This window comes from Lutjanus erythropterus, chromosome 7, assembly GCF_056507025.1.
Source record: "Lutjanus erythropterus isolate fLutEry1 chromosome 7, fLutEry1.hap2, whole genome shotgun sequence".
NCBI classification, from domain to species: Eukaryota; Metazoa; Chordata; class Actinopteri; order Lutjaniformes; family Lutjanidae; genus Lutjanus; species Lutjanus erythropterus.
The window spans coordinates 3,308,556-3,326,716 of NC_139323.1; the positions used below are offsets into that span (position 1 = coordinate 3,308,556).

At 38.9% G+C, this 18,161-nt stretch overlaps 1 protein-coding gene across 8 annotated transcripts in view; it reads right to left on the reverse strand.

Moving 5' to 3' along the window:
• Nucleotides 1-18,161, reverse strand: part of mcf2l2 (MCF.2 cell line derived transforming sequence-like 2) — a 191,871-nt gene that overhangs the window by 65,623 nt on the left and 108,087 nt on the right. For all 8 annotated transcript variants that reach the window (XM_084722383.1, XM_084722390.1, XM_084722389.1 and 5 more), the window contains exons 16-20: nucleotides 12,822-12,888; nucleotides 10,819-10,934; nucleotides 8,097-8,166; nucleotides 4,799-4,891; nucleotides 3,177-3,269 (exon numbers count right to left, since the gene is read on the reverse strand). In XM_084722383.1, the coding sequence (XP_084578509.1) occupies nucleotides 3,177-3,269; nucleotides 4,799-4,891; nucleotides 8,097-8,166; nucleotides 10,819-10,934; nucleotides 12,822-12,888 (439 nt within the window). The remainder of the gene's footprint in view (nucleotides 1-3,176; nucleotides 3,270-4,798; nucleotides 4,892-8,096; nucleotides 8,167-10,818; nucleotides 10,935-12,821; nucleotides 12,889-18,161) is intronic.

Here is an 18,161-nt window from a genome sequence, read left to right on the forward strand (position 1 = left end):
GTGTTCAGATTTGTTTCATGTAAGCAGCTCATCATCACGCTTTTGGTTTCTTATGATCCCATTTTAAAGTTTTTCTAAGTACCTTTTTCTTTAATAAAAATATTTATAGACATCTGTTTATGAAGATGAAGTGGTGTCAAAGGTCAGAACACTGGCTGAGTAAACCACCAGTTGCTGTAAACTGTGAGGAAGTTCCAGCTGGGGCTGGTCAAGCTGACCATTAAGGGTCATGTAAACCAACAATAAATGTATGTTCTGAGTTTGTCACACCATAGATACATGTGTTATTAACCAGCCAGACAAAGTTGAATGAAGTATTCAAATTTAGGTGTCAAAATCATGAAAAAATGAGCAGTTTTCTCTGCCCTGAAACACTAGGGGCATGTCCATTCTACTGTCTCGGTGTCAAACACCTGAAAACTACTTGAAACATGGACACTGTCTAGCAGCTTAATTGGACATGTCCAGACATATTTCAGCCACCAGAGCCAGAGGACAGTGACAGGATGTTTTTTTTTTTCCTTCTGCGTCAAGTTGTTGGAACTGAAGTGAGTTGAGGTGAACTGCTGGACTGATCTGGACTAAAAGAACACCATAAGGTACGTTAGTAGGTGATCGTTAGGGACATGCTTCAGGTCTGCCCAAAAAATCCTGAACACAGAAATTGTGAACAGCAGTCTACTGATCTAACACCAGATCAGTACTATATAGTTCTCAGTCTTTTCACATTTTCAGCAACTGTGTTCTAACATGTACAATGTGTTTAAAAGAAAAACTTTTCCTTTACACTGACTTTAGATAAAGTCAAGAAGAGGACACACAGATTCTCAGCTCAGCCACAAACTCTGTGTTAAATCATTAGTGTTAACTTCAGAGGGCATGTTCATTAAAATGGACTATTTCCTTTCTGTTGTAAAACAGCTGACCTGCAGAACCTCCATCAAACTTGGTTTTATCAGATTTGCTGGAAGGTAAGAGGTGCTTCCAAAAGACTGATACTCATGCCATGACAGGGATCATGACCTGGTGGGCCGCAGGCTATATCCAGCCAGTCAAGCTTATGCCAATGTAAACCAAACACTTCCTGCTGCTACAGCAAGGAAAAGGAAGTTTTTCCTTCTAAACACATCATACTTGTAAGAGCATAGTTGTTGAAAATATGTGAAAAGACAGACAGCAATGTAGTAATTGTGGAGTTAGACTGTTAAACTGTTGTTCACCATTTCTGTGTTCATGATTTAATGGGTGGACCTGAAACATGGCTTGGTTTTGTGCCACAGCCATGGTCCCCCAACAGTCCCACAAGCTGACACAGGAACGACACCACTTCCCCTTCCCTTCACCATCCCTAATGTACCTTTCAGTGACTCTCTCAGCCCAAATCAGCCCACCAGTTCACCTCAGCTCACTTCAGTTCCAACAACCAAATTTGCAACAAATGCAATGTGTTTGTAGGTTAGCTTAGCTTTACTGCTTATGTTCACAAATGAGCAGCCACAGTGAGCTGCAGGCTGCACATCTCCAACTTCAGAGAACCATCTCTTTTCACTGTGGGCTGCTGTTCACAGACCCATGCTGTGTGCAACATTAAGTCGAGTAGTGGTTGCTCACGGAATGATAGAAAAAGGCCAGTTCCTCACTGGTAAAAATTTAAACAAAAATAGGCTAATTTAGCTTAAAAAATGTTATTTAAAAGTCCAGCCCCCACAGTGTCTGGCCCTTAGACAAATGTGGCTGTAGACTTTGGCCATATGATTGAGTGGAGTCTGTAGTCTGCACATTAGTAACAGATTGGATCATTAACCTCTCGACTCCAACATGAGGTCTGTAGCTGTATACTGTATGTTCACAACTGTGGGGCCCTGTGGTGAAAGACTAAAGCCTCGTCGTGGCTCCATGCAGGCTCAGAAAGAGCTTTTAGGAAGTCCTGTGGGGGATTATGTGGAGCAGGCTGAACTAATTAGCCAGATAATTGCAGAAAACAAAGCCCTGTTATTAATGTACTGACATATTAGTCAAACAAAATTTGGATAAATTTTAATGAGATCTTTAAAGCCAAATCAAACAAACTACTCAACCAAAGAAAACAAGCTTACTGCAGAGCTCATATCATTCATTGTTATACAGCTGACAGTGTTTTGATGTGTGTGTAACCAGGAGCCTACTATACTTGTGGGGCCCGACCACCTTAGTGGGGCCAAAGTGCTGGACCCCACAAGTTTAAAGGGCTGTGACTTGGTTTTAGGATTAGGGTGGGGATTAGGGAATCATGTCAATGACGGGTCCCCACAAAAATAGTAATGAAGTGTGTGTGTGTGTGTGTGTGTGTGTGTGTGTGTGTGTGTGTGTGCATGCCAGTGACTGTATACAGAAATGGTTAACATGACAGCTTCCCAAAAGTGAAGCCAAAGTATCTTGGTCGCCCCCTGGTGGAAGGCTGCAGTCCAGGTCATAATAGGCCAAACTACAACATCAAAGTACATGGTGGTTTCTGTTATTTTAGGTAGTTCTTATCATGCTGATGTTTATTCAATCATTCATTTTTGTGATCGGTTTAGTTTTAATTAGTTATATCATGCTATAAAAACTGGGTTTCATGCCACGGTTGACAGCTGAGATTTGCTCGCGACTGAGTCAGCCTGCTGTGGCAACTCGAATGCGTGGCTCCAACACTGGTCACTGCTGCACAGACTAAAGGGTGGGGAAATACTTGATTCTTAAATGTATCATGATGTGGACATGGAAGATTCTGAATCGATACATAAATGTCAAAAATCATTTTTCTGGAGGACAAAATATTCCTACCTCTAAATGTAACATGTACATCATGTTTACTTCTAAACTAGGCTCTTTATTGAGTTTTTGTGAAGATGAATGAACATGAAGAGCTGCAGATAAATATAATCCAAAGAGAATTAAAGGCCTAAAATTTTGATGCATCAAAACGCATCTAAAATGTTTTATCATCGAATTGCAGCCTCTGAATTGGATTTGAGTCAAATTGTGAGGTATCACGAAATTCACACCCCTAGCGCAGACTCTGGCTCCAAATTACATCATCAGTGCAAGATGGCAGCACTCATATCCATGATATTTTGGCTTCAGTTTTGTCCAGTAGGAGAAGACGGAGTCCATCTCTTACAGAATGTATGTCAATAGCGTGTCCAGGTAGTTACCTTGAGCATGAGCTGGTATTTGGTGATCCTCTGGACAGGCTTCAGCAGGTAAGCATCCAGAGACAGTTTGTGGTCCAGTTTCTTCTGGCACTCCTGTTGTTACAAAACATCCAACATTCTCCATCAGGATGGGACACACACTACACCTACTTCACCTTGTGGTAAATCATTTTTCATGTGGAGGTCCAGCCAGTGTTAATGGTAAATGTAGTCAATAAATTCCTCAGTAAGTTGACCAACAAAGTCGAGTTCTGACACTGAGTCATGTCAGCAGTGTACCAGGATGCATTATATGTTATGTATATTATATGCAATCTTCTGACATGCATGGCTGTATTGCAGTGTATTACCATCCTAGCCTATAGCTATTACACTCTAAAAACAAATTCAGGGGACCTATTACCACCACTTACTTAAATGCATGATTACAAGATAAAATTGTTGTTTTATTGATTTTGATAAACCATTTAAGTTGCAAACATTATTTTTGATGAATTGTGTCAAAATAATAATGTCGATAATCAAATGAACTTAATATTGTATGAGACTTAAAGTCAAATTTCTGTGTGCATTGATTTAAAACAAAATTCAGGACCTGGACAAATATGGCACAAAAGAACATTTTCAAGGTGAGTATCATTTCATTTACAAATACATTAGACTAAAGCAATGAATTTTGCCATGTTTTCAGTTGTGATATGACCAATAGTGGACTGGTGCAGGCTAGTCCACACCTGGTAATACAGTTGATGTTATGTTGTACTAATTTAGCAGTTTCATTTTACCATCCACACTTTACTTCAACTTGTGTTCATAACTATGATCATTAGTTTTATAACAGTTAAAAACTGATTTTAAATAATGTAGAAAAACTAGTTGGAACAACTTAGAAGCTTAGAAACGTGGACCAATTACTAAATGGTAATTAAAATACACTTTACTGCAGAGGTAAGGCTAATTCCACTGATTTAATATAGTACATTGGTTGAACATAATTTCATTAGATGTTGTTATAGCTTAAAAATATTGATGCAAACCCCATTAATTGTTTTTGTTGAGCCAAAACATATGTTTTTAGAGTATACTTTGTTGGCTAGAACATAGCTTCAGGTAACAAAAATACTCATCTAGCACCAGGTTACCCAGAGTTCTTTCTTAAAGGGACAGTTCAGCTCAAAATTAAAAACATGTATTTTTTTAACTGTGAACCTTCAACAGCAACAACATCACTGTGACATTACTAGATGCAGGAAGAACAACTCAGATTTTTTGGCAGCTTAGCAGCACTGAAGAATTTATTGCTTCAACATTTATTGCTTCATTTATCATCCACAGTGACTGGACAGTAACCAAAAAAGTGGTTGGAGATTGTGTTTTCCTGGTGTTTGGGGAAGTAACAGAATAAAAGAGTGAAGTCAGACAACAAAAACCACAACTTCATGGCGGAACTTGACATGACTTGAACATGACCTCCACCACAATCGCACACTGGCAAGAGGATAGTCAAGTCAAGTTGAGACAGTTAAAAGTTAGTTTTAGCTGCTATGGGGCCTGGAAGTTAGTTAATTCAGCTAGAAGTTGTTGTTGTCTCCTGAAATTGTGTGTGTGTGTGTGTGTGTTACCTGAAAGAAAAGGCTGTCTCCACACTGTCTCCAGAGGACTTCAGAGCGGGGTTTATTCTGACAGTACTTCTCATACACCTGCAGCTCTTCTTTCTGACAACAGAAAGGCATGTCTGAGTGAGGAGAGGGCCTTACATCATCTCTCATCAGTTTCTGGTCCATTTCAGCTGTTGCTGGAATATAAAATACTCTAATCTGCTCTTTCTGTACATTTCATTAAAGGTGCCTGTTACAATGAGACAAACAGTACACAGTCAAACATCACTGTTGAGCCAAATACAGTGCAATCAAAAGTTTGGTCATGCTTCTCATTCAAGGTTTCTTTCTTTCTTTTTTTTTTTTTTTTACAAGAAATGGTTCAGATGGTTCAACAGTGTGCAAAGCTGCCATCAAAGCAAAAGGTGGCTACTTTGAAGAATCTAAAATATCAAAGAGCAAAAAACTTTTGCACACTTACAGGTCCATACCGCAGCAGAGCTACCATACATGCAGGTAATGCGGCTACATTGTGACCAACAAGGGTCGATGTGCACAAGCCTCCAAGAATGTACTACACAGAAGCAGGCCCTTATCTTCATATGACTTCCTATTATCATTTCAAAAGACTACCATCAGTCCTGACTTTGTGCTGTCAGCTCCACGTGTCATCACCTACTCTCCTTCTGAGGACGTGCAATTAAATTTATTCAGTCAAGACACTTAGTTCAGGGTGTCATTTACTTGATAGTATTCACCAAATAACTAACATTACAATAACACAAAATAATATATATAAGCATATAGTTTATTGACTCATACATAAATGACATGTTTCTAAATTCTGTTTAAATAAGGATTTATGGCTGATTTCATGTTTAAAATAATGTACAAAGTGTGCCTGCATGGAATTCTGGGTTATTGTAGTTCTGGACATGCATGACAAAATAAGGCAAAATAAATAGAAAATTTAGAAATGTCAAGGCAGCAAGTAAGTGAGAAACAAGCAATATACAAACACAGAGGCAAGTTTCAGAAGTCAGAACTGAAAGAAGCTGCAGAGGAAGAAAAAGCAGCTTCAAAAAATTTACTTCAGAAAGTTTCACAAAATCAAGTTGTTCCCAAGTTGTTGATGTATTAAGGAGAGCGCACCTATGATGTAAGTAGAACTTTATTATTTTATTTGACTAATAATCAACCTACACACTTATGTTTTTTGTTCATTCTCTAATGCCAACATATGCATGTGCATGTATATTTTTCATCCATGTACAGATGCACTGTCATAACATAGTTGCACTGACAGCGATTCTGTTTTAAATCTGTATTGGTGCTCCAACACCAGATTTTGTCCAACAGACTCACTATCTTGGTCTTGCTAATATGACTCCTCCTCTATAGTATATAGCAGTGCATTTCACTGTTGATGGCATTGTAAAGGTGCATGCTTTTACTTCTTTCATTCAGCAGTGACTTTAAGTTATATTACGTCTGATTGTGATGGGCAGGACCCGGTTTGATAATGTTGCATAGGGGCCCGGTGCTGACTCTTTATGTCACTGGGTGTGTAGGAGACGATCATGTGGCAACAAAAACACAAAACGACACTTGCAACTCGCATACTGTCGTCAAATCACAATAAATCACTCAGTATTTATGTTGTCCAAATTCTTATAGTGCACAGAAATATTTCGGACCTTCTTCACCCATATTGTTATTATATTTATACTAACTGCCATACTACACATTCCTGTCATTCTCACTGCATTATTAACAATTTTTATCTATATTTAACTGTCACCCTACTTACATTCTACAGATCCTATAAATCATCTGTACAGCTTTATTTAGGTATAAATGTTCCTATCTACGTTAACAATAATATCCAAATAACTTGCTTGCACTCTTATAGTTTTATAACTCATTAGTAGTATTTATAATTTATTAATTTATTTGTCCCTTGCAATATTCACGATAATTGTTACACTGCTCATAGTGTTGAATGTCACAAGCTTACTGTCTCCCTCTGCCCGCTGTTCTCTCTGCTCCATTACACTATTCATCAATGCTGCTACACCGGTCAGTATGTACACTTTGCATACAGGTGTGCAGACTGCACTTTAAATAGCAGCAGGGAAATACCTCATAGCACATAGTTCTGTTCTCATTTGTAATCATACTTTTTCCTGTCTGTTGCTGTATATTTTAGATTGTTTGATTTTTATTATCCACTAATTACTCCTTCATTGTCTTGGATGTGATTAAAGAAGAATTCAGATCTCTATTATACCATAAAATACTCCATTACAAGTGAAAGTACAGAAGTATCATCAGTTAAATTTACTTCAGGTGCATGCTGAATACTAAAATGTATTATGCCAAATACTACTGTTGTTTTTGTGAGTAGCAAAAAAGTAAAGTACAGCTTGATCTGGTTACAGAACACTGTGATGTATGATGATAAATTAATCGACCTTGATCTTGTACCTCGTAAAAGTTTGTCCAGCTGATTTTATCGGGCATTTCCAGTCATGGACGTGGCGTCACATTTTTGTTATCCTGATCATTCAGATTATTGCTAACAAAATATTACGCACATTGCGCCCATACAGGTACGACAATTCAGTTAATTAGTCACTGCCAACAAGCTGGCATGTTATTCTGCTGGTAATGCTGACTATGAAATCAGTTGATTTATTTCTGATGGTAAACCAGCTAATTGCTATTGCATTCTGGTAAGTGCTCTCATGTTCACTGCTTCCAGGTACGTCCAGTCATGTTTTTTGCTTCTAGGTAAGTGCTATCAGCCACTGCCAACCTTATCAAGTTAGTTCCTTGTCATCAAGTTAGTTCCTGGTCATTGCTGGCCTCCTTAAGTTAGTTCCTTGTCATCAAGTTAGTTCCTGGTCATTGCTAGCCTCCTCAAGTCAGTTCCTGGTCATCAAGTTAGTTCCTGGCCATCGCAGGCCTTTTCAAGCAAGTTCCTGGTCATTGTTAGCCTCATTACGTTACTTCCTTGTCATTGCTGGCCTCATCAATTTAGTTCTTGGCCATTGCTGGACTTATAGAGCAAGTTCCTGAATATTGTTGGCCTAATTAAATTAGTTCTTGGTCACTGCAAAGTGTAAATCATAGTTTATTAAAGTGTGGTCTGCAGGCCAACAGCAGGCCCTCTGGAACATTTTGTGCAGCTCTGAACCTGACATGAGATGCATGTGTTATATTTTAATCATCTGTGTCAAACTGCCCCCCTGAATAAGCATCTGCAGTGCTTGGGTGAATGAACTGAGTTACTTTCCACCGCTGCTTTGAAGCAACTCACCCTTTTCAGAAAACAGGTTCCCACCAGCTGTGGTTTCTCTGCACAGTTCTCCAGCTCCCCCAGAAACGTCCTGCAGGTAATTTCAAAGTCAAATTTTTATATTCAAAGTGGCTTTATTAGCATGACTGTAACAACATGCAGTATTGCCAAAGCACATTCAAAATACAAAATACACAAATAAATCACAGGCAACAAGTAATAAAACATGATGTTACAATTAAAGTGCAAACAGGAAACTGAACATAACTGATGAATATCAGCAACAAAAAATAATAACAGTAATAACATCAACAATAAATCATGTGTGTGTGTGGGGGTGGGGGGGGGGGGGGGACTACCAACACTCACAATGTGAGAGTGTTAAAGACTTATTTTGCTGCTAGATTGCAGCTCTCTCTACCAACCAACAGGATTGGTATTTTGTAATATTGTTCGTGTGGTTAGGACAGGCTTGCATTTTGTGCATTCTGTCAGAAAATGCAGTTCTGTTTCTACTTTTCCTTCTTTCCACAGCTGGCAGGAGCACTCCTCTTGTTTTTGTATGTGCCCGTCTCAATGGCCAGGCTGTGCTCACAGAGTCTGTACTCTATGTCAACATAGTTCTTTGTTTATGGTCAGTGTGATCAGGTAATTTGTACTTGTCTGTACTGTCTGTTTAGGACCAGAAAGCTCTGCATTTTGCTCTGTGCTTTGTCTGAGTGTTCCTATTGATGATGTAGCTTTGTTTCTGTTGTGTTATAATGTGGTTGACTAACTGATTTGTTGTCAGGAGGGAGACCAGGGTTAGAACGTGAACAAACAGTCAGGACCAGCTGGGTGACGGGACTCTTTTCTTTTCTTTGCTCTTTTCTTTTCTAAATTTACGAGCAAACAGATTTGTAAGAACTTCAGCAAACTGAAACCCAAATTACCAAATGCTTAAAATAAGCTCCAACAACCTGAACATCCTTTTGGTCCAGGTGCAACAGTCATTAATTTGGATTATCTCATGTAAATTAGACTCAAACTCTGCTCGTCTATAATGTTTATGTATCAGAAAGAATCACATGCTCTGGGTGTGGAGTTTGAAAAATGCAGGCAGGGATAATCTAAGAAAAAGATGCTTCTGATTGCATTTGGAGCTTGACCCATATTAGTGACTAAAAGTGAGGACATTTTGGCCTCCGCTGCTTTTATCTGTCTCAGCAGTATTTGCTGCTAACCCTGTCTACAACAGTACATATCTTAGCCCTTCTGAATTAAAAACTAAATAAGAATTATGTTTTTAAAAGGTATATTAACATTAAGTGAACTCTGAGCAGCTTTAAAAATAAAATGGCCACTGACTATGACTGTGCTGTGAAATGAAAAAGTAGAACATTTTCCATCAGATGGAGTTGATGTCTTCATTTAACAAAATATTTAATCACAAGGTGGTTTAAGATAAACTGCTCCTCTGAACAGCAACTGTCCAGTCATCAATAAGCCATCAAAACTAGGCGCAACTGGTCTGTTAACCTTTGGATTTCTCAACATGCTGGAGTGCGTTGCAGGGGTCATCAGTGAGATAGCTGCTATCGCTCTTGGACCCGTGCACACTTCTTAGGAGCATGTGACCCAAGGTTATATTATACCAATAAACTGTCTATGTGCCTCTGCCAGAGTGGAAAGGTTGACAGACGCAGCAACAGTAACTAAGGCAGGGGCGGGGCTTAGCAGGTGCAACTATGATGGGAGATTACATGAGCTATTGTTTTCACTCCAGTTTTAACAAGTTAAAATCAAAAATGTAAGACCTGCAATTTTTGTGCACACTGCACCATCTTGATATAGTGTATTTACTGTTCCTCCCACTATGTACATAAAATATCCTGGTCCAAATGTTTAACTGGCAGGAAGAAATCAGTTGTTAATGTTGTTGAATGTGCATGAACGCCTTCAGCCAACAGACAAGCTTGAACACAGACTGTTAACTTCACTCCTTAAATATAAATAATTATTGCAAATTAAGACCAAATATCATAAATGTTAATAACTTAAATAAGACGACAGATATGGTCATCCAGCTTATGGGGGAAATTATAATATTTCGGATACTGCCTTATTTGCCAGTGTTGCTGCCACTTTATGCCAGAGTTGTAGAGAAAATGAATAAACCATCTTGCTATTTTGTTTTTGTTTTGTTCCATCTTTTATGTTGTTCTTGTCTTCTTACATCCTGTTGCATCTTTGATCTTTTTTATGTCTCATCATTTTTGTTTTGTTATGTCTTTTGTGCATTTTTTGTCGTTACAACTTCTATATTGTTTTCGTCCTCTTACATCTTTTTCTGTCTTTTGTGTCGTTTTCCTCTTGTTAGGTCTTTTACAACATTTTCATTTATGTCATTGTAATCATATTACAATGTTTTTGTCTTGTTATGTCTTTTACTGGGTTTTTGTCCTGTTACATCTTTTGTCATTTTCATCTTGTTATGTCTTCTTATGTTGTTTCCATCTTGCTTAAAAGGGTTAAAAGTAAAAAGTTGTCAGAAAAGAAATACTCAAGTTAAGTACAGAAAAATCTTCTTTAATACATTAACAAAGTATTTGTACTTAGTTACTGACTATGTCTGCTAATCTAATGTGGAGTGGTTTCTCAGTCATATATCATTTTATCATACATGTCCTTTTTATTACTGATAGTTTCCATGACACGGTCTAGTTTATGACCATGAGCAGTGTACAAGATAAACTGCACCTACCTGTTATGAAATTCATATATCTCTGGCAGATTACCAAACAGCACATCCCTCTTGTTCTCCAGTGATGGGGGGATGAGGTGGCTGAGTTCTGAGTTATCCAGCTCTGCAAAATAACCCTGAGGAGGAGGAGGGCAGAATAATGACACAGTGAAGAAGAAAAAGAAAGCAGATATTAAAATTAGCTAACAAACTAACAGGCGAGGCAGGAAAAATATCTAGAACGGTTAATCATGTCAACCTGAGGCCATCAGAGGAAGAGATTCTCAACCCCTGCCCATCAGCAGTGTCTAACTCAATCCACACATCGACACCTATGGGTGATGAGAATGAATTATAGACTAATATACGCCAACATGCCACGCTCTGTTCCGTGTAATCAATATACTGTACAGTCTGCATCAGTGCATTCCTGCTGGAGATCAACCTTTCGTGGATGTGTGATCCAACAGGAAATTGATTGGACATATTCAGCCCAAGAGATCATACGAAGTTCAGGAGTCTGAGGGTTGGATTCATGAGGAGAACAAATGCAGTGTTCTTTGTGCTAAATGGCAATCAATGCAGCTATTGAGCTAGGGGATGCACCAGTAGTCATAGTGCTATTGAGTGTCTCGATTGGAGACTCTTTGCATAAAGAATTTCCCTACTGAAAAGATAAAATCCAATACCTAGAAAATTTGTTGAGTAATAACTAAACAAGTGGTGTATGTCTAATGATCACTATTAAAACTAATAGATTAGATTGGCAGATATTGGAAGATCAGCTCTGTACTTATGGCAGCATATGACAGGGATGTACAGTACATTTAGTTAGTTAAGATTCCAGACAGAGATACACACTGTTTCCTAGTTCTGATATCTGAATTTAGATATCTGCTGATAATCACTATAACAATTTCCACCCCTCAGAATGGCTAAAAAAGTTCCAAAGCAAGGACATGTTGAGTTAACCAACCGCTGACTCAGTTGCTAAAGTCTAAGCATGGGGGGGACTACTGGATAACTTTGTAGAACTATTAAAATAATAATTAACTCATTAAACTGTAGTAGTGTGGGCTGGAGTCACATTACTTGGACTCGACTAAGACTCAAGCCATAAATTAGATTCCACTTGACAAAAGAGACTTTCAATTTTGACTTAAACGCCAGTGACTTGTGACTTCATTTGAGCCATTTAACTTGAAAATACTTGATACCTTTCCAGAAGCCTAAAGATTTAAAAGTCTGTTATCTTAAAAGCCCACCATGAATCAGTTCATTTCCTGAATCAACTCAGGTTAACTAGTCATTCTTGCCAAATCGACACTTATTTCCTTTGTTTGAACCGATCCGTCAGCGTGTGGTCAGATTTTTGGAGAGAACATGAAGAACTAATGTTATGTTACTAAGCTCCAGTTGGACAAAATGATACCAAAGATCATTTCATTTGTGTACAAACAGTATGTGGTGGTCAACAAAAAACTAATGGCAATGTCACAAACTAGATGGAGAGAAAAAACAACTTCCAACTTTGCTCAACATTTGAAGTTGAACAAAGAACAGTAAGTCAATTCTCTGTTGTTAAAATGGCAATACATTTGGTAAAGAGCCATTGTGACTTGTTTAGGGACTTGAAACTCAAAGTTTAGGACTTGGGATTTGTACCTGGGACTTAAAAGGTAAAACTTTAGGATCACTTGTAGTACATCAAACAACTTTATTCCTATACCGACATATTTCGTTTTTGGCCTCATGATCATGATCATCTAAGATAAAGTTGTTCAACATACAAGCGTTCCAGTGGAATTTTACCTCTTTTCCCTTCTTCATGCAACCCTTACTCTACTTGGGACTTGGGACTTGAGTGCAAATTATTATTGCATTGTTACATATTTATAATTCATAAAAAACAGCATTCAATCTGGATCGGTGGGATATAGACTTGGATCTGTCCCGACTCTGACTGCAGATGTTATGAATGTAAGTTGAATAAGAAAATCTTAGAACCAGCAGATATACCATACCTCCATGATGCTTTGCAGTTCCTCCACATACAGCCTTTCCGTTTCAAGCAGCTCAGTCATGATGTGTCTGCAGAGAAAGAAGAAAGAATGGGGTGATTTGTAACATAGCACAAACAATTAAACTTTTCTAGCAGAATTTCCTGCAAAAAACAATTTATTTATCCATCCACTGTTGGCTTGATGGAAATCTTTGTAAGCCAACAAACAAACTAATGGATCAGATTAGGAACCAGTAATCAATATGTCAGTGAAGTGCTCTTTGGTCACACAAGAGTAGGATTTTGCCCTCAGAGCCGAGTCGACGCTCTGGCTCTGCTACTTAAACTTGTCCACTTGGACCCACTAACTGGCTAATGACAACAACACAATAACTCAAATAATGGCTTTTCAATCTTGGCAACACAGTAATGACACCCTCGCAAACAAGAAAGCGTTCAGTGGGTGTTCTCCATGAGCAATGAGATCAGACTTCATCAGGGTTTGTCTCCCAGCAGACTAACGTGGCACCATAACAAACAGAAACTTTCCCTATTATTATTTTCTGTTCCTCTACATTGGTAACTTACGGAGCCCCTAAAGTGTCATGCAGAAAAAAAAATATATCGTGCGTCACATCGATATAGTATCTCGAGCGCACGTTTTAGTATCTCGTGCACACGAGATACTTAAACGTGCGCACAAGATAATAAAACATGCACACGTTTAAGCTAAATCGTGCGCACGAGATACTAAAACGTTACAACATTATATCTGTCATATAATGACATTCTTGATGCTCTTGCCAGGAGACATAGGATAATCATCAGCAGGAGTACTTTGCTGCGCATACTGAAGAACAATAGGTTCAGCCGACAGAAGGACTATGCAGATTGCAGCTGCGGCACCCATGAACAGTTATATGTGTGTGTCCTGTAATGCAAGGAACAATGATGAGGCAGGGAGACGCGACTGGACTCAACTGGATTCTCTGTTGCTATGAGAGGAAACCAGCAGAGCAACGGTCCTGGCCACAGACCAGTGCAAACAACGGTCTGACACTGCCACCCACTGACACAAAACCGCCACTGCAGTTATCTACTTTGACCCAAATTCAGGTTACTTTCTCACAACATGAACATAGCATTTCCCAAACAAAACAAATAATACACAACAACAAAATGAATAACAATCATTAAGTGGGCATCACACATGGATATCGATGGATGTTTACCAAGTGCCAAGAAAATGGCCTAAAAGTTAAAAAAGAAGAAGTAAGAGTCATATTGGCCGTCTCGTGCGCACAATTTAGCTTAAACATGTGCACGTTTTAGTATGTCGTGCGCTCGATTTAGTATCTCGTGCGCATGTTTTAATATCTCGTGCGCTCGATTTAGTATCTCGTGCGCACGTTTTAATATCTCGTGCGCTCGATATAGTTTTTTTTTTCTTCATGACACTTTAGGGGCTCCGTAGTAACTGCATCCTTATCTTACAGACAGATGTAATCATCCATGAGTCATCAGAAAACATTCATGGCTGCTGGAATCCATCCATCCAAAGGAAGTCAACTTCGTGGGCATGCTATTAAAGTCCAGTGTGTCTGTACAGGCTGAAATCACTATAACACCTGGATGGACTGTTTGGTAATTTGGTACACATTAAGTAATGAAGACTAGAATCTGGGTGAGGTTTTAAGAAAAAGATCACACAAACAAATGACGTACAAGAAAAGGACTGTCTGGATCTAACTTTGCAGAATGGTTGCAGGTTACCTCCCACTTCAATCATAATTTTGAAATCACACACATGCTCCGCTATCTCATTTTACAGCAATGATCTGAAGGCTCAGAGTAAGCTGAGACAGGATCTGGCAGAGAATTTGTCAGAAATCTACCCCCTGGCATGTTGTCAGGACCTGCAAATATTGGGGATTTTTATCATGTATATGCTTGTTTTGTGCCTGTGTGTTCACAGTTCAGATAATACGAAAAATGTCTTGTAAGATCGCATCCCCAGTCATACTGTGCACCTATTTAACAATATCTCAATATATCAAAGAAATCTATATCAAAAGCCAATTTCTTAATGTAAAAGGAAACAGGTGCTTTGATACAGTAGTTTGAACCAACCACTTTAAACCACTAACATCATGACATCAGCCCATTAATCAAACTTTAGTGGCAAAGAGCTAAGACCTATTATATAGCTAGCAACAGCATTGTGCATTTGGCTATGACACGCCCACTTTTTAATGTTTAAATCAAATTTCTCCTGATAGTATGTCCCAGCTGTCCATTTTCACTTGGAAATACATCATGATACAGATGATAATAACTCAAAAAGCCGTTTCATCTGACAAAGCTGCTTCCAATGCTGATTGACACTGGTGTTACACATGGTGTTATTGCAGGAATACAACGGGGTCAACCTTTCATCTGCAGTGCTTCCTGGAAATTACTAGTCATGCTAAGATAGCAGTTTATAGATGAGCAGTAAATAAAGACTTAACACAGACTTCATTGCCCACATAAGAATGCAGAGCAAATGAGAACCTTAAGGGTATTCCAGTACTGCAGTAGTACCAGAGATACTGTCATTTTTATTCCTTGAATTCTTCTTCCTTACCTAAACCTGGTATTTGATTTCCCACAGTGCAACTCAAGCATCAACAGGTCAGTCTCAGATTTGGTTGTGTTACGCTAGTAGCACCTAATGCAACCTCAAGCAAGCCTTGATAACCTGATGCACCAGATGGTTTGGAAAACAGAAATTGTTCATGGGAACTGTTTGGAAATGGGCAAGCACTTTCAAAAAAAGTACTGGATGAACAATTTTTCTACCACCATCTATCATAGGCTACATTTAATCAATAAGATCAAGGAACCGTATGACATAGCCAGTGGAGCTAGGTGGTAAATGAAACTCTTGATAAAGCCAGTCAGAAGACGAGATAAGACATATTCTCGATCAAGTAAAGCCTTCAGTGCTGTTCTTTGCTCTTCTTTCCATAAAGAACTCTCCAACTCAGAACCATGCCAACCTCTTTAAGAGCCACCACTGTTGCTTCTGTATCTCACTTGTCACTGCATGACACCTTACATTAAACCACACCCATAGCAGCCAGTTTTTAACTTGAAGGCTGGTGAGATGGATTCTTGCTTGAACTTGTGATTTTGTGATGAATCCAGCTGCCTCGCAAGTTTAGAACCTTGAGGAAAACCTCCAGTCTGTAACACACACTTTCTGTTAAACATTTTAGCTCTACAGCTCTACAGTTCTAACACTGTTGCCAACATCAGGGTTCAGAGAGCTAGCTCCAGAGACAGAGAATACATCATAAAACTGTACACACAGGCTCAGTAGTAGAGTAGAACCTAGTTTGAAGTATAAAGGTTCATTCTTTGACCTCCCCCAAAAAAGTCTTAACTTACAGTAAAAGTATTAAGGTTTTCCAGAATTTTCAACCACATCCATCCTCCACCCACTGCAAAAGATGGTAAGATGTGGGTGAAATCTTTGCAAACTCCTTTTAAAGCCTTCATTATAACCATTAAACTAAATCAACCCAGACAAAGCAAATATTTACTGACAGTAATGGTCTTTTTCATGTGGCCACACATACTGTACAAGTTTGGACTCTGCAATTAATATGTTATCACAAACCCATAGAGATGTCCTAAAAGCTGTTTGATGTACATTACAATTAATAGGTCAATAACGCTCAAAGCAAATGCATCAGTGTTCCCATCTGTGACCTCACACACATACAGGGAATGGAAGAGATGGCTGTCTGTGTGCAAACGCCTGCATGTGGAGCAACCACAGGCTTTTCTGGTGTCTCGCTTATCGTTGAGACTCAGACTGTAACTGAAGCATTTCTGTCTAACTTCATAATAACTAAGAATGTGCACAAGTACATGGACACAAAGGACCACTCTTGTTTCCTCATTACCTGACTGTGTACGGCTGCTCACAACATGAGGGCTGGCACTGATTTGTGTGATTTCACACACATGCTCATGCAAACAAGCACACACTTATCCTCCTCTCGATGTAAAGCCATAATTAGGTTTATTGCACATGATGTGTGCATCAGCTGATGCAACTCACAGGACATGCATTCTATATATGTTGGACATTACTAAATGTTAAATGAATGTTCTTGCCAACAAAAATAGTTCAAAGCAAATAAGCAGTTATGAATTCAGACTCCTTACTGCAAATTACTGCACTGCAATCACGTATGTCAAAGATCTAAAGCAGGAATAAGCATTTTGTTGTACATGAATTTTGAAAACTTTTAATGTGTTCATGTTGACTAAATGTTGTGTATGTCAGGCTTTGCCATAAAGGGTTTGTGATCTCAGGGCTGGTCTGTGTCAAGGTTCCTCAGATTTGTTCCAGAGTATCACATGAGCATAGTCACATTGCTAAAATAGAATGTATCTTGCTGCAATGAAACCTTGGTATGTCTTCCTCCAACGAATGAAAAGTTGAATTTGTAAGCCGTTAAACACATTCAGTCTTGGTTTGGTGTGACTAGTAGCATGTAGTGGCTAATGTTAGCTAATGTTAGCAAACTTTAGATCGATATACAGCAGATACTGCTGTGACAATGACATTGTTTGCTGACTTAACAGCTTCTCTCTACTTGTACTGCTATTACACCACATTTTAGCTTTAACTATTATCCTGTAACTGCCTCTTGTGGCCACAGTGACCACTGTTAAGCAATCCTAAACCCTAATTTAGCCTATGTGAATATACACTGCCTGGCCAAAAAAAAGTCACACTTGAGCTTTGATTATGGCACACATCCTCCATGGCATCACATTAATAAGCAATGTCATAACATTTATTTCTGTCCAGAGCTGCATTAATTTTTCACCAGGATCTTGTATTGATGATGGGAGAGTCAGACCACTGTGTAAAGTCTTCTCCAGCACATCCCAAAGATTCTCAGTGGGGTTCAGGTCTGGACTCTGTGGTGGACAATCCATGAGTTAAAATGATGACTCATGCTTCCTGAACCACTCTTTCACAATGTGAACCCAATGAATCCTGAAATTTTCATCTTGGAATATGTCCGTGTCATCAGGGAAGAAAAAATCCACTGATGTAAAAACCTGTTCATTCAGTATATTCAGGTAGTGAACTGACCTCAGTTTTTGGACACATAACATTGATGAACCTCGACTTGAGCAACTGAAGCAACCCCAGATCATAACACTGCCCCCACAGGCTTGTACAGTAGGCTCTAGGCATGATGGGAGCATCACTTCATCCTCCTCTCTTCTTACCCTGATGCCCCCATCACTCTGGAACAGGGTAAATCTGGACTCATCAGACCACATGAGCTTT